We start from the raw sequence: 26,018 nt of genomic DNA, 5'->3' as shown, positions 1-26,018 counted from the left end.
CCCCCTAACTTTTACTCCTGATATAAGAACATTTAAAACATATTTATTATTATAATACGACGTATATTGTGTAATAGCTCGCGTATCCTTAAACGTTGATAAATGCTCTTTATTGTGTTTGTATAATCACCAGTGCCGTGCCGTGGAAAATCAGCTCCCGGGGCGAGAGTATACAACGGCGCCCCCACACACATATCTCCAAGTAATTTTTCCTATCTTTTTTCCTCTTTCTCCCGAATTTTTCGCCCCCCTTGCTTCGGCGCCCAGGGCCGTCGTCCCGCTCGCTCCCCTCGCACGGCACGGTCCTGATAATTTATAGTATTCTACTATTAATAAGATTAACACTAAAACAGTATTTCAGATGCAAAATTTGGATGAAGTAGTGTTGCCCATGCGACTTCAGAAATTTCTAGTCTCGCCTCGAATCTCGTTTTCGAGACGAGACAAAAAAATTTCTCGTCTCATGGGCAGCACTTAGTGGTGCGCTAGCTCATAGTGAACACTGTGTCTGTCATGGCTCAAGTTTCCATTGACTCATTTCTTTTCTAACCTAGGCATAGGCCTACTTTGCCTCATGACAAATTCAGACACGTGTAGGCCTACCAATAATTAAATACTTGAACAAGATATAAAGAATTTATAGAAATTATGTAAAGAAAGAAGAAGAAGATACGTAGAAATGGTGATAAGGTTTCCACAAATGATAACGCCCATGATATTATTTATGATGTTTATACATGTGAATGCTAAGATGCCTAACACTATATAAACAACGCAAGTTTTGTTCTTCAGCTGTCAGGTGTTCACTAGCGACCTCTAACTTACCTAGTAGAACTTCGAGTAGAAGAAGTGCAACCTGCGTCCAGGGAGCAATAGGCGGGGTCTGTTTCAACCATGTCGCCTGAACCAGATGATAAATACGATATTAATTCCAATGTGCTCTGTGTTAAAATTATTGATAACGAGCATAATAAGGTAAGTGGTTAATATATGCAGTTTCCTACAGAATGTAGTGTTAGGATTTTCCTTTGTTGTTATAAAATATTTATGTAAATATCAATAGGCATATCAGAGTTCAAGAACTAAATCCATTATCCAGTTCCAAGATCGTACACTATATATATATATATATATATATATATATATATATATATATATATATATATATATATATATATATATATATATATATATATATATATATATATATATATATATATATATATATTTTTTAAGTTAACTCCTCCCTTTAAACCAGAACGGAGAATCAAACCATTTACGGAGACTATTGATTTCTTTTTAATAAGAAGTATCAGGTCATTCACCTTTCGATAGTTGTATCCATAGGGTAGCGTTATACGAGTGCAATATGGGGCAGCTTTTGTCCTTTGAATGTTTCTGTGTTACAGCTAGAATGACCAATCCCCCCCCCCCCCATTTTGTTCTTGATTGATGGATTGTTTCCAGTTTAACGCCTCTTTCCAGCACTGAGGCTGTATGAGACGGTGAACTTACTGTTTAACGTAGAGTTCGTACAACAATAAGGAGGTCCCGGGTTCAGATTTCACCTTAAACTATAGGTTAAGTCTTACTTAGCCGGCAAGGTTTTAGGTTACTGGTCGCCCTTTCCATTGAGCTGTAATAAAGACAGAAAACAACGTGCCCTCCGGGGCTCTTAACTCGCCTTCGCTCGCTTGGCAATACTATGTGAATTAAATATTAAACTTTGGTATATATAGGAACCAACCTAGCTACTAACCTACATGAGGAACTAGTAATCTAGAACCTAGCCTGATCTTGAAACGATATTCCAAACAAACAACATAACCACGTGAGCTCCAGAGGAAAACGAAACCGGGTCTTCAGTAATAAAGTCTCGTGTGCTAACCATATACCCAAAGAATAGCTCTTTGATCTTTAGTTTCGTGTGTCGGACAAACCGTCTCCGGGTTTGCCATGCAAATATTGACAAGGAACATTGTTTCACATGCTCTCTGATACTTGTACCACCAGGTTAGCAATGTATCCAACCCAAATTATATTATTTTTCAAATGGCACTACGTACGTTAATTTATTACATATTTTAAATGTACATGATAAACAAGAACTTACAATGTTACATTTAGTATTCCGTATTGCAAATTTATGGACGCTACAGTATCACAACCATACAAATTTTGGTGGCCTGTAAAGCAGTATTCGATCCCAGCTCGGGTCAAGTGGGCCTTTTTGGTGGACAAATACCGTGTGAGTAGGTTTTCTTGGAATTCTTATTCCCCCCCCCCCCAATTTCTTCATTCCACTATTTCATTCATTTCTCATCACAATCTCCTTGAGCCTAACCGACATATTCGTGGGACGTAAAACTGAAAGATTTTATTTCATTTCATTTTTGTAAAGTAGCAGTGGCGTATTTACGGGGGGCCTTCCGGGCTTAAGCCCCCCTCCCGAAATCTTACTTACTATAGTAAATTATATGAAATATCTTTCAGAATTTTCACATTTTCAGGCAAAGCCCCCCCCCCCCGCGAATAAAAATCGTAAATACGCCACTGTAAAGCAGTAATATCAGAAGTGAGAAGGGGCAACGGACATCCAAAGTACTTTAGTATATAATATTATGATCATATTATGGGGATTAAAAACTTATTTTTTTTTCAAAAGCCTTTATTTTGATAAACTGTTTAGATAAATACCTCATCCAATTCCATATAGATAGTTTTCAGTAGATGTGAAGAGCATAATGCCGTTTACGGCAATTTTATATATTTTTTACTAAACCGTTCTGGAGATACGGTAAACTATGCAACACTGCTTAAAATTACGTAATTCGGAGAACTTGTAATTTCACCCGTCTAACAGTATTGTTATAACGTAATGGAAGCAGAGTAAATAAGAAAAAATGATTGGTTCACAGGTATACGCCATTTTAAGCAATAGGCATATACCAAATTTTACCATTTGTTTCATACCTCCGGAATGGTTTGAGATTTCAATTTACCGTAAAGAGCAGTACGATCTCTATGTCTATTGAAAACCATATACGTAATTCATTGTGAAAGTTACCTAATACTTTTTCGAAATGAAACCTTTGAGAAAAAAAGTCAAATTTTCCCTACTTGTTCGAAATACATAAGTTGACCGACACTAAGGTGCTTTGAATACCGACACTAAGGTGCATTACGTCTATGAGGCAGAAACGTAGACATTACACAAAAGCTATGAAATCAGACTGGAAACTGTAAATGTGGGTGTGGAGAAGAATTAGTTGTGACGAACAGAAAACAAAAGAGGAAATATTAGAAATAGTAGGGGGAGAAAATAATTTTAGATTTAATAAGAAAGATTAAAATAAACTGGTTGGGGCATTTGCTAAGAGGGAACTATATCATGAGGAACGTGCTGAGAGGGTATGGTAGCAGGAAAAATACGGAGGAAGTGAAAGAGGCTGCAGTTGGTTGTGGTATGAAATAGGAAATTCCTACGTGAAGACGAAAAGCTTAGTTGAAGAGAATGGTGCATGAAGATTATCAGTTTCTGACAAGTGATCTGCCAATAATGATGATAAGAAGAAACAGTAACAAATCTTTTGTCCTGATAACCCTTCCATGTTACTTGATGAACGAGACAGGCCAAACCTTTTTTTGGTTCCAATCTTTGAGACACGAAAAGTGGTTTTTGTTCGGCATTAGGCAAAAAATTTAGAAAATCTCATTCCTTCTAATAATTCCCTTGGCTACCGCCCTATTACGGTGTATGATATCTAAAACGTGAAATATAAAGTACTGTAACTTGTACCTGAAAGTACTGTATCATATGAAGTACTGTAACTGGTACTTGAAAGTACTGTATCATGGATTTAGTTTTTTTTTTCTTTTTTTCTTTTGGAGACTCTTGAAATGTGTTTCCTACATTTTGCACATAATTTTCGTTTTCGTGGAATAATTTCGACATAAGATATTGTTGTCTGGTTTAATTCTCTGAAAAATAGATTTGTAGCCCCTCGCAATGTAATCTATGCAATATGTAAGAAATGCTACGTCATTCTTATGCCAGAGAACATTAACCTAACTTTAAATTAAAAAAAAAATAGCAACAGCGCAATGAAATGTCCCAGTTGTTTTTTTTTTTTTTTTTTAATTTGATACGAAGTATTAGTCAGTCAAATCATAGAAATGGTTTATTAGCAGTGGCATTGAATAGACTTCCTCAAAATGCGGAGAGATAGCAAGAACACAGAGCGTCAATCAAAGAAATAGAACGACCAAATTGGATTCTAGACAGACATGGAAATAATAGCTATCGATAATTTCTAAAGGGAGCAAAAATATCCTCCAATGAGGAGATTTATTAATCATGAACCGAACATATTATTACGCTCACTCTGAGCAGGCAAGTCTTGACCGAACATATTGAAGTTATGAGCTTTATTTCGCTCACGCTAAGCAGGCCTAGACCAAACATCTTGAAGCTATGAGCTTTGTTAGGCTCACGCTAAGCAAACTTTATAAGATTGTAACGTTAGTCCATCCGTCTGTCCGTTACTTCACACAATAACTCTTAAACAAAAGCGAATTATTGAATTCTGTTTTTTTTTTTTTTGCAATAGACAGCTAGAGCGACTTCCTTGGCTGAGTTCGTTAACAAAGTCATTCCGTTAATATCTTCATGGGTAACGGTGGCTATCCATATCTCATATATGGAAATAGGTTTGTTTCGCGTGATCCCATTTACTGTCTCCAGCAGTGTTTATTTAATTAAGAGGATAAAATAGGACAACACTTTTCTTAGTAAAAAAATAACCCTTTCAAAGTTCATATTACTTGAACAACATTTTGTTTTGTGAGTCTATAGAAAATTAAGGAAGAGAGACTCTGGCCCCTTATGAGTGTCGTCGTCAATTGAAATGGACAAACTCTTTATTTTCAAGCATGAACTGAGATTAACGAAATTTGAAGGGAAAAATACTAATAAAATCAGCAACGTAAACAGTTTGGTCAAAGGAAGCGGGAGTTCAAGCTCACAAGATCATATCATTTCAGATGTTGGTAGACGTATCTTAACGTCGTAAATATTTATGTTTTGCACAATATCTTGCCTAAAGGAGCTTAAAACCCAGAAACTTCCCTCACGTACGCCACTGAATAAAATCAATCACAAATTGAAAGCTCAATGGTCTGTCAATTTTATTCGTTTCAGATTGTTTCAACAGACAAACGTGGTATGTAAACCTAGCGACTTCTTACGTTACGTTGGTAACACATGTAATATGTAAGTCTGAAATTTCTGAAATGACTCAGTTGTTCCTGTTTCAGTTGATAAACAAGAGATACGGAAAACTATGTGCAAAATTAGGAACTGTTAGTTCAACTAGTGCTTCATTATTTTGTTAGAAATTTAACTATATTTTATTTATTTATTTATTTATATTTAAAATTTGTGCTTGGAGAGAGAAACTTTCAGGCGTTTGTGTTTTAAAGCTAAATTGAACTTACATGAGCTTAGGCTGTTACTGCCTAAGGCTGTAACTTACTGTGACTGCACTCATTTCTCAAATAATTAGATTTAATTAATTTGCTTCAAGAAGAAACATTTCTTTACGTGTACGGCGAAATTATTGTTTTAAAATTCAATGCATCTTTTCCTGCGAGATTTTGGGATTTAAAAATAAATTTTGTGTCACCCAGAAGCCCTATCAGTCTAGACCTTTTACGATATGTTTTGTTTGCATCTCCCTTATATTTCTATATTTGAAATCTTGATAGTTTTTTTCTTTCGTAATAAGGAGACAAAAATGACTTGTTAATAGGGTCTAATGCAAATGAGAGAAACATTTTTTTCTTTGCTAAAGTTGGAAAGTTGCCAGTTCTGTTCATAACTATTTTTCAAAACCCAATGACGCATTCATGTTTTGCTGGAAACTAGTTGATAGATCATTTGTCTGTCTTCATATTTTGTAGTTAGATTTGGGGTCACCGATTTTCATGGAAACTACGCTGATTCGAATAAAACACGCCACATAGAAAGTGTGGGAAGTTTTTTTTACAAAATTCCTAAATTAAAGATACTACCTTTTGATTGATTGTTACCTTTTATTAAATTTTGAATATTTCATTACGTTTTTTTTTATTTTCCTCACTTCCCCATTCGAAGCAATATTTGTGAGTACGATCTCCTTAGAAAGCACATAATTACGAACAAACTACACTGAGAAAAACAGTCTAGGATTTAAAGAGTATTTTTGACAATATGATTTCTAGTGGGAACACTGTACCAATACTTGAGCGCAACATTCTCGGACGGTAGCGTCTTGCTTAACCGTTTTAAGTTCTAGTATCTATGGGCATTAAAGTAATATCGTCATTGTTTGATTTAAAAAGTACCAATAAAGCTTTTTACTTCGTTTTCTTGTTGTTGTTCTAGAGGCATCGTAGAACACATTATGTATGGTTTCACGCTTTTCTGCGTAGAGGCATAGTGGGTGATGACGTAATAACTTTAATTTTTTTGTTTGTGCCTATTTTTTTATTTTATTTATTTATTATTATTATTATTATTATTATTATTATTATTATTATTATTATTATTTGGTGGGCTTACTTTTGCACCGAGAAGATGGAAACTTTGCACACGCGTTCAGTGCACCCCTTAGTATTTTTTAAAGATTTTTTCAGATCTCCGCGTTAAAACAGGGGGTCCAGAGTGACAAAAAGGTAATAAAGGGATTTTTTTAAAAGAAAACATTGCTTTTTCGCGATTTTCCCACCTCAGATACACGATGGAGATGAATGGTATTGTTTGAAATGCTGTTCTATTCTGAAGAGGATGAGGTACGAACCATGATCCTACAATAAATAGGGATGATGCTGCTTGACCGAAAGTTTATAATTTACTTTTTAAAAATCCAGAACTTTTAAAGGGTTAAATATGAACGAAATACCCATATTTAAGATGGTGACGTACGTTGCAAGATACATGCTGCTTGCATATACATAATCGCATGCATGATATAGGCAAGGCTTGTGACAACAGACATTATTTTCAGAATTTTCTGTTCTTTAACAGGCTCGCACTGACTTTAAGCATCGGGGGGAAAGCCAGAGCAGAACAAAGCATGTGACTTTATTCTTTATGTAAGCTTATATCCCCTGGTCTTCCATTCATAAATGGCACAAATACAGGGTGATTCAGGAAAACGGGAAATTACCAATTCTTAAAAAAGAGTATTTTTGTCATTTAATAGTAAAACTAATGCCATTTTAGAATACGTAGAATACATTTTTTTTTTTTTAAGATGACATCTTGCAGGTGTGCTTCTTCTCTACCCAAACATTCCTGCAGTCTCTTCGTTACATTGTTCATGATTTGACGTAACATCTCAACTGGAATTTCGTCAATTGCTTCTCGCATTTTGGCTTTTAATTCTTCCGTTGTAGCATGTTGACTAAGGTACACTTTGCTTTTAAGATGACCCCACACAAAGAATTCGCAGGACGACTTATGACAGAATCTCGAACCGCTTGAGCATTGTCAGGTTTACGTACGGTTCGCATACGGCCTGCAGGTTTCATTTTCATTGCCGAACCAGTTTGCTCGAAATTACGTATCTATGTTTTAATTGCATGTGCAAATGGAACACGATCGTGATGTTCTAAATTAAAATGACGGCGGAATTCTCTACGTGCCCCCTCCACATTATCATTGTTCTTGTAAAACGCTTTCATCGCGAAAGCACGTTGCTTACCACTCCAAGCATTCATGATAACTAAAGCCTGTGACAAACATCTTGGCATTTCAGCTAAACGAATAAAACGCAAGCTCTGACGCGATGTTGCCGAGTGCTAAGGGGTGTGGCTATGGCTAAACAGACGAACTACAGCGCGATCAGGTGACAGAGGATAGACGCAGATGTGTACAAAATAAACGTGGCAATACCGCTGGCCTCTTGTTTGCTAGCAGCATTTAAAGGGAACTTGGAGCGCCGCCTTCAAATGCCAAGACATTTGTCACGCTGTTTAAATTGCAGGGTGTTGTTGACAGGCTGACGTACGTTATTCAGTGTTACCAAATGCCCACTGTTGCCAACACAACTTTCAAAATTTCACGTTTCTTTGAATCACCCTGTATTTGAAGCTTTATTAACCATCAGTTCCGCATCAGCTCAATGTCCCATTCCGGTGTTTAGATGCCGCCGGTCACTGGTCCGTCAATGTCCGTCAAGCAGTCAGTTGGAGATTCCGTCGTCAGAAGTTCCTCCCAGTTTCTCTCGTTATTCCTACTTCACAATTAAAATTCCAAAATCTAGTCAAAATTCGAATTTATTTCAAACACGCTAACCTCTCTCCAAGCTCAACTTTTTAAAATATCGTTAATCTTGTATAATATATATAGAAATGTAAGGGTCAAGGGGGTGCAAGAAATTATCAAAAAAGGTGGAGGGGCTGGGGGTGTTCTTGTATTGACGTGGCTCTGCCTACACACCAGGTGATTTTGGACCCGAAGTCGTTGGAAGATGGCCCTGGCGCTGATGCAGCTAACGGAAGTGCCAAAGTTGATGAAGTCAACGCTTGGGTGCTTCCGACAGAGGGCGCCGTCGATCACGACAAGCCGTGGAGAGGTAAGGATAAAACAAGGGAAGTAAAATTCATAAAAAAATATTATTACACTATCTGCACTTCTTTCTGCACTATTTTAATGTCTTGTTTTGTATCTGTGTAACTTCATTTACATATTAATGTGTGGTATTATTGCGTTCAGGAGTAACATAGTACAGAGTGGTTCAAAAGTTTGTAACAGACATTGTAAGTGGATGTTGTATGCATGTGCCGACTGGACAAACACCAAAAGGATCATTGTGGGTGAGGACAAAGTTTTATTTAGTTACATGGCCAAGTTGGTCGTCATATTGGAAGTACATAATTTTGTATCCAGGTTTATTTCTTTTAGACGAGAAAGAGTCATGTGATACATCGATTGATACTAACAAAGGCCCAGAAAAACAATCCTACCTGAACACAACGAAGTGTTTGATAATCGAGGTTTTCTGCAGAGACATTGGAGATAACGACTTTTACATGGTATGTTCAACATATTCTCCATCGTGAGTCAATGTGAGTGCTATGATCTTTTTTCCAGTTGGCTTCTACCCCAAGGAGAACGTCGGATCGAATGTGAATGCGCTGCTGTACGTGATGAACATCCCGAATTTTCATAACATGAACCAATGCTTTCAAGTCGTCCAACAGGTGGAAACCCAATGACATGAGGTCGGGAGATCATGGTGGCCACTTAAGCGGTCCCCGACGGCCTATCAATATTCCGGGAAATTGTATTTCTAGTTGTGAGACGTTATTTCCCTGGAAGAAATGGACAAAGGACCTATCAGGTGAAAGCAACGCTGGTATGACGAATTGATATAATAGCTGCTGATATTCTAGGTAATTGAATGGTCTAATGGTCTGCGTTCCATATCTTGCACAATACCCATAGCTTTCTCTCTTCACAATTCTTTGCCGGGTTCAACGAAATGAGATTCATGTGCGACCAGCAACGTAGGTTTAGTTGATTACCTTATCACTGACCTGAACATAAGTTTTGTTGGAGACACAACTTTCATCAGTAAGTCGGCGTCGTGGTGGCGCATGATATTGATGTGTTTTACAAATTGCATCTGTCGGAATTATCCTCCGTGGAATGTATTATCTGCACCTTGCAGGGAAGCCACTTGTTTACCGACAGGATTCTTATCTTGGATGTTCGAGGAATGTTTTCGGCTGCCCACTGAGTGGTGTTGCATTGTGAGATCATGTCAGATCGGGTGCCGTCTTTGCATCATCCGTTGAGTCCGTATTCGCCCTGAACAATGTTGTCACGGAATCGATTTGCTGGAACTTCTGCGGCAGCTTGACTACAGCACTGTGGACGCTAGAGTTACATTGTGTACGCTGGCCGTTGAAGTCTTAGGGAATAACAGCGGCCTCTCGTTCCCCGGGTATCAATGTGCTTTTAATTCCTCCTCTTAGGTTATTTTCATGCTATCCTGCGTTACTGTATCTATAACAGATAAGAAAATATCGATTACCAGATAAGAAAATATTGTCTACGTGTAAGATCTAATGCTTCTATATTGCCTGCAAAATAGGAGATAACCTCGATTACCGACCTCACTATTGCGTTTAGGCAAGATCTGATACCATCATAGTTTTTCTCAGCTTTTTCTAGTGTCAATGGATATATCGCATTACCTTCTTCCCATTTAAACAAATAGACTTGAATCCAATATGGCGTACTTGCAGTATGGTGACCAGCTTAAACATGTGATCAAAAACTTTGCCTCTACCCACAACGGCTATTTCCGTGTTTGTTCGGTCGATATATATGCATAGGCCTACATCATCCACATACAGCATAATTTGTAGACTTTTGAGCTACCCTGTACGTTAAAAAAATCCTACTTTACACTTTTGCTGCACTTTCTACAACTTCTACCGCACAAATTTTTGATTTTTTTTTTTAGTTTAACATGCTCCTGTATATTTATTTTCTAAATATAATGTACTTTTATTTACTTATTTATTGGTTACCTTAATGTGTAAATTGTTTATATTAATTCACTTGTACCAACCATATGTGTATGTTAGATCGATTAAGAGTTATCAAAGAAAAGGCACAACGCTTTACTGCCCGGGACAGTGATGCCAACCTCGAACATTATAAAATCCAAATCTCGAAAGACAGAAATTCCCATTTTGCTCTTAAATTTCCCACGCGGTATACTAATTACAAAATTTTTAAAATTATAAACTCCTTTATGGTACTTTTTTTCAACATTTGAGGACATTGTTCGTAAATTTCGATCTTCTAAACTACAGGGTAGCCCAAAAGTAGGTTTACACCCCTGTATTGATCAAATATAACATTCTAGCTTATGGGTTTATTTGCAATGGCTGTTCCGAGCTTAAGATATAAGTAAAAAGGCTTTAAGAACAAATAATAAAGAAACTAAGTCTGCCTGATGGATAACAATAAGAAATTATAGTCTATGAAAAGGAATGAGTTGATCAGTACCATACTGTATACCTACTTTTGGGCCACCCTGTATTTTCCTTAATTAAAATATACTGTTAAAATTGTTGATTAAAACAATTATATTTTGTTATCAGAATTTAGTATTTTCATCATACTTTTGTGCCATAATCTTCTATTGAATGAAGTGAAACAAAAGAAACTTCATTTTTCAGTTATTTCGTGTGGGACGTTTTAAAAATTTACTGTTTGTAGTTTGGTAGTTTACATTCTTTCTTAATGATTTTTCTTTAAAACTCCAAGAAGTATAATTTACCTTCCTTGTTGCTTTTTTTTTTTAAAAAAAAAAAGAGATTTCAGAAGTATACTACCTATATAAATCATTTTCACACTAATACATGCACTTTCCAATAACAAAATTTGACAATTAGCCTGATTTTACGTTTATTCAAGCATCATTAGCCTAGTTCTCGCTCATACAGAATTTACTGTCGTCAATGTAATAAATAGGTAATTGCTGGCAATATATAAATCAAGGATCTTATAAAATATAGGATCTGCCCTTACAACAAAATCTTGAAACCATACGTCACAGTTTCGCCACCCCTACTCTTTCCAATAGGATCGCAATGTTTTGAGCCAATAATCATGGCGGAAACGAAAGTAGCCAATCAGACGATGCAAGAAGAAACGAGAGTAGCCAATCAGACTTGGCGATGCTCGGTTGTTTTTTTGTCTTCGTTGATTTAATAGGATGAAGATACATATGGGCAGATCCTCGATTTTATAACATCCTTGATATAAATCCTATATATGCTGCCAAATTTGAAGAAAATTCTCCTTATCTGCGAGAGGCAGTCAAAAACTTTCCGTAATTTTATTGTAGCTCTTTATTATCCTAATATAAGCACACATTTACTTAATCGCTTTTAAAAGATGAACCTTCGGAACACAAACTTGTTTCAGCGATCCTGCATTACGCATCCATTACGCAGCATCCAGCCAATTTACGCATGAACTTGAGGTTTGGGCGTTGCTTGATCTGTCAAGTTGCATCAACTCATCCCAGACCAGGCCCGTATCCACGGGGGTCTAGGGTGGGTCTGCTTCCCCCTAAATTGTCACTGCCCCCCTAAAATTTTCACTGTAGGCTTACAAATGAACTATAATATGGTTGGGTCGGGCCCCCTAACTTCTACCGGTCCTTCCCCCTACATTTTTGGGCTGGCTACGGTCCTGTCCCAGACACTCCTCCGTTCAGCTACAGTATTCGTACACTGCCTGTTACGACCTGTTCGTTCTTGTCAAATTCATAATTAGACAGCCTAAAGACTGTAATGTACAAAATTCATCGTCATTGCATCACAAATGGCAAACCTACAACAGGATTCCGGGAAATTATTTACTGCTCCTCGTATATTCGAAAAATTGTAAAAAAAAAAAAAAAAAAAAAAAATCCACAATGGGATTTTCGCCACGAATTGGCATCACTGGATTGGTCGAATAATATTTAATGAACAAGATCAATTTAGTTAACGAATGAGAACAAAAATACTGGACAATCCTTCTACACTTAAAATAAATACTAATATAATTAGGTGCGAATGCTTTTTAAGTATAGTAGAATCACAAAAAGAGATTTAAAAAAACAAATGATCCTAGCAATCCACATCTCTTTAAAAAGGCCTGAACTTCTATTTTTAAACGAAAGAAAAAGAAAAATGAAATAAAATCTTTATGTCGGATTGGGTAAAGGAGACTGTGATGATGAAAAATGAATAAAATGGTGGAATGAGGGAACGGGAGAACCCACGCATACACAGTGTTTGTCCATCATAAAGCTCACTTGGAGCGAACTGAGATTGAAACCAAAGACCCCATGCACCATAGGCGAACGCTTTACCACTGAGCCACCGTAACTCCAGAAAAAAAAAATAAAACATCTATTTGGAATAACATGTTGCTATTGATATATGCACAATAAATCCCCGATCAATCAATGTGAATCCTATGTCACTATTTAGATAATCTTTATTTAGAAATATAGGGTGAGTCAAAATTCATTGGACACATTTTTATTTTAAAATCTGAGAGGAAAATGGTATGTTTTAAGTGGAAATGGTAGTTTAGTAGAGAGGGGAACAGCTTGTAGGGTAAAGTTCGTTTTTTCAATCGAAGCACAGTGCGTATACAAACAATGCCACCTTCTACGTATGGCGGTTCGTGCCATAAATAAGTAATCATCCGAACGCATGAAAAGAGAAATTGAGGATGTGAACCAATTATAACAGTTCTTGATATACCTGAGGGGGTCCGTGAAGGTAAGCAGAAAAGTAACAAATGGAATCGAAGATAATAAACTTCTCCGATAACTAACTGGCCAACCAGAACCCTCCTTTCAAACAATTGACAGTAGCTTGTAAACTCCACGCGTAGTCTTAGTTAGCACAGTTCCAAATACTGTTCTTTAAATTAGTGCTCGATTCCCTGTTCTCATGACCAGCGTTCTTGTTCTTACGCTACCTGACATCTGTTTCATATTAGCCATAGTATTGGAAAGAAAGAACAGACTAGGGATGGGCGAAACCAGTTTTATAAAAAACGGAAACCTGTTTCTAAAAACCGAAAAGCCGACATTTCGGTTTTCTCCAAAAGCCAGTTCGGTTTTTCACCGAAACTAGTTCGATTTTCTCCAAAACCGGTTTCGGTTTTCTTCACAACCGGTTCGGTTCTCACCGAAACTGGTTTCGGTAAAACTTTTGGAAAACACCCAAAACTATTTCTGTGGAAACGGATTCGGTTTCCGGAAAACAACGAAACGCTATTCTGGTCAAAAATAGAACAAATTTTGGAAAAAATCTGAACCGGTTTTGAAGAAAACCGAATCCGGTAAAAATAACGAACCGGTTTTAGAGTAAACCGATTACCGGTTTCGGTGAAAACCGAACCGTTTGTGAAGAAAACCGAACTAGTTTCGGTGAAAAACCGAACTGGCTTTTGGAGAAAACCGAAATGTCGGTTTTTAGAAACCGGTTTCCGGTTTTTATAATACTGGTTTTGCCTATCCCTAATCTGTTCTTTCTTTTCAAAATTTTCAAAAACCGGTTTCGGTTTTTCTAAAAACCGAAAAATCCGGTTTTCGTGTCCACCATTAGAACAGACATAGTAGATGTTAAGAAGTTGCAATTCGGCAAATGCGGTCAAAAGAGGAATGGAAAGAGGGAGGGAAGCTGTTGCAAAAATCAACATGGGAACTTGAAAGAAATTTGACGAACTGTACTCCTGTCGAATAAATGCACTATACGTGCTATAACGACTTACCGAGGGTAGTCGTCAACCTGGTTCGTCGAAATATGATATACAAATCTCGAGTGGTAGTAGTCTTTAATAATTATATACTATCGTTCTCACCATTTATATAAAAATGATAACGTCGATAAACAGTGCTAAAAATGGTTTATTAGTTGATATACTTTATAATATATTTTCCTTAACACTGTCTAGCACACAAACTTGCTGACTCGGTCTCTATAAACATGTACATAGCAACAACTATCCCATAATAATATCTTACATATCTTAAAAACATTCTTCTTCTGTTATTATTAAATTAACATTCTATGAAGTATAGTGCATATGTATGAGCACTTTCTGCCCAAGGTACAGGTAATTATTAACCTATCCAAAGTATTTTGTTATATAAAAATGTCGCCCGACAAATGGACTGAATATAAAAGTCATAAGCGAATTTGGCTTTTATGTTCAAGAACCACTGGTCCGTTTACAATAATGTTCTTAAATTACATATGTTCATTATATTTTGATCACACCTCGTATATATCTTCATTACATTTCATATATATATAAATACATTTATAACAAATATTACACTTCATCAATACTTATTTTTAATTACATTCATTATATTATTATTATATTTTCTTATTAAAAATGTCGTCGCTCATTTATTTAATCGTCGAAGGGTGCGAATTCAAAAATCGTAAGGGACAAACATGAGTTACAAATAGTCAGGGCGCATTATATGATAATCATTTTAGGTGATATTTTAAAATAAACATTAGATTAATAAGGCATCACAACATAGAAGAATCTCATTCAAGATAGTTGTCGAATATTTAGTTTTATAGAATAGATCTTCTTCTTAACATAATCTTTGACAGTTAAGTTTTTTTTACACAAATCAATCTAATATAAATAACCTTTGCTTTTAATCATTTATGAATCGAATTATGATTCTTAACATTAGCAAGAAAGAATAAAAATCATTTGAAAATTAGCTTTTCAGTCTACCTAAAACTCTATTTAAACACTTCAAGTATTTATAAGAATCGTTTTCATTATTGGTATTAACACATAAACTTAAAAATAAAAATTCACAAGAATCTATAACTGATATGAATTTAACCTAATTTCATTAACGGCAATCAGGTTACGTTCGTACTTGCATATGAATCTAATAAAGTACATTGTACTGCACAATCATTATTATGTCCCCTATTACTGTTCTGTACAGGAATTACTTCAATACCTGGATCCGGATGTGAAATGCCATCTCTTGATCTAAAATTATGTCTATCCGCGTAGTTTGCTGTATTCCTGGAATTTCGCCATACATTCCGTCTATTTTTAAACCTATTTTGATTATATGGTCTAACATATGGATTGCTACGATTAATTAGGTTAGGCGGATTCCCTACATAACTTTGTCTATTTTGCTCGTTTGGACTTCTAGAATTTACTCGGCTTAGGTTATGTTCTGTATTGTTCACACTTCGGATATTCAAATTCCGAACAGGCACAAAATGATCTGAATTATTCTTATTTTTACCCATTCCTGCTTGTTGATTCATAGCATGGTATTGAGTTTCATAGCATTGGACAAGCATTAATAAATGGTTGAAACTCATACACTGTGTGGAAAATAAGATCTGTTGTAACTTAAATGGAAGCAAATTTCGAATTGATGCTATTATTCTCGATTCCGATTGCAATGGATTAACGACCTTTAATTCGTTGTATGTATTTACAACAAACTCTACAACAGATTTATGCAATCGAGGATTGAAGTGTTGATTTCTAATGGTGGCATCTCTATTTGCCAGCAAAAAGTCATTTTCATAATTCGCGATCAGTGCCGCTTTGAATTCATCATATGTACTGATGTGATCACGTACTGCTTTAAACCATAGTGAACAAGGTGGGAGTAATACATGAGGGATTAATTTCATATATTGTGAACTATCTATACACATTATATTACACTCATCCTGGAATTTCTCTAAGAAAGAAGTAGCATTCTCGTTACACTTACCACTGAATTTACTCATGGCTCGTATTTCACTCATCTTAACACTTAATTTTACCTTCCTTTTATCATTCCATGTACCCATTGGGTGACAGTTCCTATTCATGACGTGATGTGTCGTTACACCATCTATGTTTCGTCCATCTGTACTCTTCGGATGAATTTCTTCTAAAATGATATCCTCATCAGATACCGGCGAAGGTGGGTTCATCTCTGGTGAGTGTGGAAACTCCAAGCGACCATCACACAGGTTATTGTGGTATGTGTGGTCCTTAACCTGTAGCATTCTAATTTCTTCCTGTAACATAGCTAACAATTGCGTATTTGTGCGTATGTTGTTAGCATTACTGATGACCTGGATCTTTTGTTGTTGAACAGAAGATTCGGTTACTTCTAAATCCTTTTTTATATCACTGATTTCTTGGCTCAGGTGGTTGTGATTACTCTGGCATTGCTCCGATATTCCTTTTAATTTTTCCTCGAACTGCGAGGTGATATCGCTCATCGTCTGGATAATTAATTGTTTTGTTTCATCCGACTTCTGTTCCATTCGTTTGCTTAATTCCTCGTATTGTTTGTTAGATTCATCAGAGTTATGCTTCATCGTCTGCTTTAACTCAGTAGACATCTGCATCAATTGCTGCTGTAATACTAGCAAGATTCGATCTTCTGATGATGTCATTTCTGGTGCTACATTATGTTCACCATTGTCACTATTATGAGATTCCTTTTCCATTGTTTCATTGTCCATTTTTCTTCTAATTGTTCTACCACTTCGTAATATGGTCAAATTTGTATTCATTAACTATATGACAAAAAGTAAATTCAACCTTACTCTGCTTCGGGATGTGAATTTGCAGTATTTCCCGGGTGAGGTAAACCAAAATTTTTATAACGACTTACCGAGGGTAGTCGTCAACCTGGTTCGTCGAAATATGATATACAAATCTCGAGTGGTAGTAGTCTTTAATAATTATATACTATCGTTCTCACCATTTATATAAAAATGATAACGTCGATAAACAGTGCTAAAAATGGTTTATTAGTTGATATACTTTATAATATATTTTCCTTAACACTGTCAAGCACACAAACTTGCTGACTCGGTCTCTATAAACATGTACATAGCAACAACTATCCCATAATAATATCTTACATATCTTAAAAACATTCTTCTTCTGTTATTATTAAATTAACATTCTATGAAGTATAGTGCATATGTATGAGCACTTTCTGCCCAAGGTACAGGTAATTATTAACCTATCCAAAGTATTTTGTTATAGTGCCGACCATGGACACCATCCTTAATACAAGTTCAAAATTTCAAATTGGAAGCGATCATGCCGCATAAAAGCTCAAAAATCCAATCTGATTATTTCATCCCTATATTCTATGGTTTTGCGCCTTACGAACACTAAAAGTGTGAAAATCTGCTACCAATAGCACGCTACAGTCTCTTTTTCTATGTCGTGGGTATCAAATCTAATGCATAAAAGTAATCGCAGATACTCCGACCGCTCATACAGTAAAATGTTCTGCAAATCGTGATCATAGTAAACTGAATATTTTTCTATAGGTGCTTTAGATGGTTCCGCAAATAAAAATCAGAATGATCACTGACGTCTCTGGCATGTAAAATTTGGGGGTGGGGGACATCAAAGAAAGTTATTTAAGTGGTACTACCTAGTCCAAGCTGTTTATTATCTTCGATTCCATTTGTTACCTTTCTGCTTACCTTCACGGGCCCCCCTGAGGTATATCAGGAACTGTTATAATCGGTTCACAGCCTGAATATTATATGCCAAATAAATATAATTATTATTATTTATAGATATGTTATTCTGGCGTTTGTAAATAAATTAAATTAGAATAAAATATTGAATATCTTGTACTTCAAAATATTGGGGGGACGCGTCCCCCTCGCCAGAGACGCCCATGAAAGGGATATCAGGTCAGCTGATCTGCGATAAATTATATACAGTTATGCCCTCCTTTACAGTTATATACAGAAGGCAAATTATGCCCTTCTTTACTACCATTTCTCAGTAACAGGTTTTACATTTTTCTCTCAGTTTCCAAATTAAAGGAAGTCCAAAGTCATTTTACCAGCTAGATACGCAGGAATTTATTTCGGGAGGGGTCCAAAACTTTTGGGAAGTGTTCAAAATTCAATATAAGGATACACCTTTGTCGTGGGAGACCAGGGTTCGATTCCCGACAGGAGCTCATGTGGTTCGAATTCTACGTTAATCAGTAGGTTCACGTCTCATAGAGCCTCGCTGCTGAAAGGGACGCTAAACTAAAATCAACTTAACTCAATAAAAGGATAATTTATATTAAAATTTATAAAAATCATCCCTAAAATTAGACTAAATTTACAGAAAAGTCAGGATTTCAGGGGTCCGGACCTCCAGAACTCACCCCCCGCGCATGTTTCCACGTCTTTTTTAAGGGAAGTGTCTGCTGCCAGGTGTTTTCTGGAAGGCTATTCGAAGCGATTGGATAACCTTGAGTAAAATTCCTTTGACATAGGAACAAGGAAAATAAGAACTTGCTTGTTTACCGAAAACTACACAAACTAGCCTATGCAGTTCGAAGTTAACAAAATACTACAACATGCTTTTGCTGGCGATCAGTAGCGTACGGAGGAGTAGGTAAGGACCAGACCCATGTCAATTTCCCCTTCCTTTAACACAATGATATCGAAAGCGGATTCTGATTATTCAGTATGTTTTATTTGTGATCCCCTATATTAGACTTTTTTTTTTAAATAATAATTTATCACAAGAAAACAAGTATTGTACAGTCATGTTAAAAACATGTTTCCTAGAAGTTCTACTCTTAACTCTATATAACATCTCAGCAAATGAGTTATATACTATATTCGTTATCTTTTAAGCTCTTTTTCGTTAGCATATGGAGGGGGGCGCGGTGGCTCAGTGGTAGAGCGTTCACCTCTGGTGTTCGAGGTCCCGGGTTCGACCCAGCCCCCGCCAAGTGAACTTTGTGGTGGACAAACACCGTGCTCGTGGGTTTTCTCGGGGTTCTTCAGTTTCCTCCCACTTTCTTCATTCCACCATTTCACTCATCTCTCATAATTACCGTCTCCTTTAGCCTAACCGGCATAACCGTGGGACGTAAAACTCAAAGATTTCATTTCATTTTCATATTTCGTTAGCATATGCATCAAAATTTATTATTTGCGGATACGAATAGAGAACATCGAAAAGAAAGCGTTATTAAAAATATTCCCATTTAACTGAATTGTTCAAGCGCGCCATCTAGGTGTATATGGTTCCGCGTTCTGTTTTCGGCATTGATCCAGAATCATAAGACAGTTGGGAAGCTAACTAAATTAAAAAGTAGCGAACTCGAGTTCAGAAAGCCAGAAATAATGACACCTGAAAGCTATTGCACTGAACAATTATCATTTAGTTAAAAATGCGCCATTTGACCAGTCGTAGCCCTTGGAAGGCTGTAATGCCAGCGATTTTGGTTTAGTCTTCTGTTCTATATATTAGCTAATTTAACTGGCTATGTTTCTATATGTTAGTTTTTCAATACCGTATTGGGGGGGGGGGAGCACGGTAATTCTGTGGTAGAGCGCTTGCCTCTGGTACGTGGGATCCTTGGTTTGATTCTTGCCTAAACAAGAATGTGGCCGACAACATCGTGTCTGTGGGTTTTCTCGGAGTACTCCCGTTTCCTCCCGCATTCTCATCCTACTGATTCTTCCATCATCATTCACTTACCCTTGTCACCCATTTCCCTTAGCCTAAAGGATATAATAATAGGACATTAAACTGTGAGATTTCATTTCATTTTCAATACTATCACTAAAGATGACTTCTTTAATCTCTCTCTCTCTCTCTCTCTCTCTCTCTCTCTCTCTTGCAATTCACCTCACCTCCTTGTACTGAAATAAAATACAAGACTTGTTGTTACAAGTTTTGTCATGCTAGCTGTAGCCCTTCCCGATGGTCTAGTGACTAGCTGACACGCCTTTGGTGCACGGAATCCCAGGTTTGATTCCGGACAGGGATTCCGGGCATTGAAATGTGTATCCTTACTATGTTCGAATTTCACCGTAGACTGTAAGTTCACGTTTCTTACAGTCTCGCTGCTGAAAAGAAACGTTCCAGTTGAACAAACATTGTACGAAGACACTTGAAGTATAGGACAATATTACATATATTCAATTTATATTGCTACAAACATATACTCCTTCTGTTTTATGATTCTGAATCAGTGATGACGCTAGACGGGGCAAGGGGGCGACCGCGAGTGTCATCGTCTGTCCCGGACTGTGCTCCCGGGCATGTTGTATTGTAAAATATAGCAAGTAATATTATTATTTTTGGTATACAAAAAAATAACTGCCCAATCCAAAAATTATCTGCCCTTCCGCCTCTTCCCGAGCAGAGGTGTAAATAAGGGCCCCGCAGACCCCGCATTGCGGGGGGCCTCAAGCCATCAGGGGGCCTCCAAATCGTGAAGTGGGACGTAGAGAAGGGGCCCCGCTCCACGCTGTCTGCGGGAGGGCCCCCAAGCCTTTAGTTACGCCCCTGTCCCCGAGAAAGTAAAGTTGGCGTAGTTACTGTTCTGTACTCTTCTCAAGCGTTATTCAGCTCTCCCTGTACATTCGTTAGAGTCTATGATAGTAATGGCGTGCGCAAAAGTTTTAAAATTTGTAGGTTAGAAAACTACTTTCAAAATTTAGTGAAATATTTCAGACTTTTCACATAAAAGTGACATTTCATGTATTACAGATTAGGCGCTTCGTGTATGGGGTGTCCATCTTTCAACAGTCAGAGAATTGGAAGTGAATTGAGTTTAACGTCCTTTTCAGCAGAGAGGCTGCATGAAGCGTGAATCTACAACTTAGCGTGGGATCCGAACAACATGAGCTTCCGCCAGGAATCGAACCCGGTCTCCTACTCCAAAGGCGCATACACTAACAGCTTAGTCATACAAATTAAATCTTTGAGTTTAGTGTCCCACGACTATACCTGTTACGCTAAAGGAGACGATGGTTAAAGCAAGTGAATGATTATGAAAGAATTAGCGACATGAGAAAGTGGGAGGAAACGAGAATACCCCGAGAAAACCTACGGACAAGGCGTTTTCCACCATAAACTTACTTGATTGGGGATACTGGTGCAAATTCCGGGGGTTGAGGGGTACATGTTCCCCAATCTTGGAACTGGAAGGGACTGTCCTCCCAATAATCTGATTTGAAATGTGTTTTTTGGGGAGAAATGTAATGATTTCTGTCTGCCTGCCACTTTATTTACCATAATATGAGCCTCTTCTCCCTCCCCTCTCCCAGAATAAGCTTCAAATCTGCCCGCCTTCAGGGCCGTGCCGTGGGAAGGGGCGAGCGGGGCGACGGCCCCGGTCGCCGAAACAAAGGGGCGGAAAATTCAGGAGAAAAAAGGAAAAAGATAGAAAAAATTGCTTGGAATATATGTATGGGGGCGCCCTCGTGTACTCTCGCTCCGAGCGTTGATTTTCCACGGCACGACCCTGCCGCCTTCTAATTTAGAAGACAACTCTGTTTCCTTGATCCTCCACAACATTGTTTTTCAACTTCATAAATATTTTGAACATCACTTAAAATAAACAACAGTTATGGGAGTGGTCTTACCCGCCCCTCTCAAGTTGAAGACAGATTTGAGCCGCTGGCTGGGGTTCGAACCAGGAACCCCACGTACCAGAGGCAAACCCTCTACCACTGAGCCACTGGGCCTCTATCCCACTTTAGTAGAGAAATAGAATGGAGATGAGATGGAATATATTCTTTTCAATGTTAAATTGATTGCAGAGAACTGACTCTCGCTATCTGTTACCGTTTTTACTCTTGGTTCTCAAAGTGGGGTACGCGGACCCCTGGGAGTCCGTGGGACGTAGCCAGGGGGTCCGCGACGCCTAAAAATTGAAATGTGTTAGAAAAAAAATTGAACTAGCTATTATGCAAGAAGTATTCTTTTCAGTTACTAAAAAGAAAGCAATTTGAAATTATACTTACGTTTGCAAATTTAAATGTTTTCCTACTTTAGTATATTTCTGCCGTGTGAGTATGAAGAGTTCTCTATAAATGCATTGCAACATTTGATGACTTTCCCTACCACTTGCTTAAGTGAACAGACCTTTTCTGCTCCTTACAGTATTAGAGCCTGAAAGCGAAATCGTCTTAATGTGGAATCGTATGTAAGATTGATGATGATAAAACTTCCAGATTTCAGTACACTTACGGAAAACAAAGAATGTCATTCCTCATACTAGTGATCCCACTTTTGAGAAAAGTGTTTATCAAATGAATTTCCTTTAAAGAAAAAAAAAAGTACATTGATTTTCAGTCTTGAAAGTTACTGTATTTTTAATTGAAATCTCCTTCACTAGGAATCAATCGTGTATCTTTAGAATAAATTACTTATTGCAATATTTTTCTTGATCTTTTTCTCGTCAGTGGTAATTCTAATCAGTATAGTTTATAATACCATGTGGTTCGTGGATCACTTTCCGAATGAACAGGAGGTCCGCGGATCACTTTCCGAATCCACAAGGGGTCCGCGTTATCGGAAAGTTTGAGAACCACTGCTCTATAGCGATCAACGTTAAAACCGGAAATGCTTGATTTGTGCCTGTTCCAGTCAGAATAAGGGCCTAAAAGAGGAGATTGTACCCATTTTTAGAACGCTAAATGAATTCCAAAAAAGTCACTTCTCGCTATATATTATAGTTTTTTGCTCTATGTGAATCTAATTGAAACAGGAAATTGTAATGCATTTCCATTAGTAGAGAGTTGACGATGGAAATAAAATATATTCTTGGGACGCTTAACTGATTACAGGAAATCGCTTCTTGTTATCGATTACAGTTTTGGCTCTCTAGTGACCGACATTAAAACCGGATGTAGTTGATTTCTGTCACTTCTGGCTTGAATATTACATCCATCAATGATGTAGATTCCTAAAGTTTCACCCTATACATCCCTGGCCAAAATTGACGATGTTCCATCGAGTAGTTTTTTGAGATTTTGTACAGACAAGGTAAATATATAAAGGAGTTTTTGATAAACCAGGGGGGGCATGGTGGGTCAGTGGTAGAGCACGTAGTTATGGTGCGTGGGGTTCCTGGTTCGATCTCCGACCAAGGAAGTTAGTGGTGGACAACATCGTGTCCGTGGGTTTTCTCGGGGGTATTCCCGTTTCCTCCCTTTTTCTCATTCCACCAATTCTTGCGTACTAATTCACTTGCTTTAATCATAGTCCGTCTTAGCCTAAAGAGGATAGGGGGCCGCGGTGGCTCAGTGGTAGAACGTTCACCTCTGGAGCATGGAGTCCCGGGTTCGATCTCAGCTCGCGCCAAGTGAACTTTGTGGTGGACAAACACCGCGTGCGTGGGTTTCCTCGGGACTCTCCCGTTTCCTCCCACTTTCTTCATTCCACCATTTCATTCATTTCTCATCATCACCGTATCCTTTAGCCTAGCCGGCATAATCGTTGGACGTAAGACTCAAGATTTCATTTCCTAAAGGGGATAATCCTGGAACGTTTCATTTTTTGTTAAACGAACTCCTTTAAAGAGTGGAAGATTGGCTTAGCGAAGAGTTTTAATGAGTCTATTATTAGGATTAAGGAAGTATGTGAACACCACGTGAAGACAGCATACATTATGCGTGCCCGTTTTAATATAACCACAGAGTTGAAACAGAAACACTCAACGAGGCTCTTAATCCTCTTTTGAAGATGACGAGTGCAGCTGTTCAACTCAAGAGGCTATCAACTGATTCAGATTAACCGAAAAGGACAAACAAATGTAACATTCTCCGATAAGATTAGCGATATTGGAATATAAAGCACTAGAAATGCGTGACTGTAAATTGATTCAACTACTAATTCCATTAATTCTTAACAGAAGTTATCTTTCCCACTTTTGTGGACATCTGTTGATTTTTTTTTTTTCGGGCATATCCCTGAATTCTTTTCAGTAAGGAATATAGTCAGAAATTTTGTGAACTGTCGAATATATATTAAATACCTTTGGAGACCTAGAGTGTACTCAATAATGGGTAAGTGCGACACTGAGTAACTATTGTACACGTTTGAGGTATGATATTCATTCTTAGAATTAAGTAATTAACAAAGATTTATTATACAGATCTTATATATTTTTATATAATATCTAATCATTTAACTTTACCTGTTAATTGGAGTTTCTTCTGTCTTTTAATGTCATTTTTAAATCATAACATTCTACAACATTTACAAAGATAAAATCATCTTACTTTACGTTCTTATACACGGTGAACCTGAAAGATATGCACAAACTCCAGAAGGTGATTCGTGATACCAAAAGAAGACAAAAAGTCCTCTCGCATGTTGTCGAATTCCGCGTTGTGTACGAGTGACAGGGGTGCCAACTCGGAATCAACAATCGAATCCTGGTAATTGGGACGGAACAGAAAGATATGTACAAACTGCGGCAAGTGATTCGTGACATCAAAGCTATAGATATACCACATTGACTTGATCCCTAGTCTTCCGTTGCAAGCGCTGCTATCGGCTGAAGGAATTCCACTCGCTTTTTCTCGCTTGGCAACAGCTGAACCCTTATTGGCTCAACGCGTGGGTGTGTGAGGGTGTGAGCGTTAGTTCGCATTTTTGCCGCGGCTCAAGACATTTTGGCAGCACAACAGTTAAATGTGGCTATGAATAGCAGCAAAATGGTACATTAGACAGTTGCGCAGACAGAGATAGTTTGTCATGATTCGAGTGTCGATTCCGAGTTGGCACCCCTGTCATTCGTACATGACACGGAATTCGACAACATGCAAGAGGACTTTTTGTCTTCCTTTGATGCCACTAATTACCTCCAGGGGTTTGAGTACATCTTTCAGGTTCACCCTGTATTGAATTATAACATAAACTGTTTCAAAGATTTTTTGTCTCTTCTTCAGTGTCACACCTTTAGCTGCCGAAGAAAACACGAGAAAAGGCTTGAAGTAAAAGTTTGTGGTATAATTCAATATAAAGACGTATGATAAGTTTTAAAATCATCTTAATTAATAAATATGCATTCTATGGTATCTATCACCAAACAATTGATAATATTTCTATGTTCATTTGCTAAAAGATTATATTTGCTTACCTTTTCAGACTTGAGTTCTAAAGCAAAATGTCGACGGATCAGCCTGATAATCTTCAAAATAATAGCTCTTTTGGCATTACTTTATACCTTCATTTGTTCCTTGGATTTACTTTCAACAGCCTTCCGGCTTCTTGGTGGTCGTGCTACAGGTATGTGGATGAACACAGGGTAATAAACGGGAAAGTTAAGGTCTTACCACGGATTTCTTCGATGTATATACTTGTTATTAGAGTTAGCTAGTAAAGGAAAGATTCATATGTTTGCTTTCAGAGCGCAAGGTAAAGATTGATTTCCTGGATTGATCAGTTTGTAGAAATGTTAAGATTTTGATTATTGAAGATGTTATAATAAGAAAAAATCAACCAGCATATTTTTTCATTAAAGTCTATTGAACAATGGCGTTGTTATTTCGGGTTCATTTAGGCAAATGTATTACCTGACCAGCGAACGAGTGCAGGCGGCCGGTTTTGTAACTAAAATACAGGCAACAGTGTTTCTAACCGGATTACTTGT

The 26,018-nt window shown here is 37.4% G+C and overlaps 1 protein-coding gene across 1 annotated transcript in view; it reads left to right on the top strand.

Moving 5' to 3' along the window:
- The first annotated feature begins 798 nt into the window (after positions 1–798).
- Positions 799–26,018, top strand: part of LOC145686757 (sodium-dependent phosphate transport protein 2B-like) — a 44,193-nt gene continuing 18,973 nt past the window's right edge. Inside the window, exons 1-3 of the mRNA XM_081760396.1 lie at positions 799–975; positions 8,486–8,618; positions 25,514–25,654. Of these exons, the coding sequence (XP_081616522.1) occupies positions 895–975; positions 8,486–8,618; positions 25,514–25,654 (355 nt within the window). The 5' untranslated portion in view covers positions 799–894. The remainder of the gene's footprint in view (positions 976–8,485; positions 8,619–25,513; positions 25,655–26,018) is intronic.

This window comes from Thermobia domestica, chromosome 5 (assembly GCF_964235325.1).
Source record: "Thermobia domestica chromosome 5, izTheDome1.hap1.1, whole genome shotgun sequence".
NCBI classification, from domain to species: domain Eukaryota; kingdom Metazoa; phylum Arthropoda; class Insecta; order Zygentoma; family Lepismatidae; genus Thermobia; species Thermobia domestica.
The sequence above is the reverse complement of the archived record's forward strand: the minus strand, read 5'-3'. Positions and strand labels throughout refer to the sequence as shown.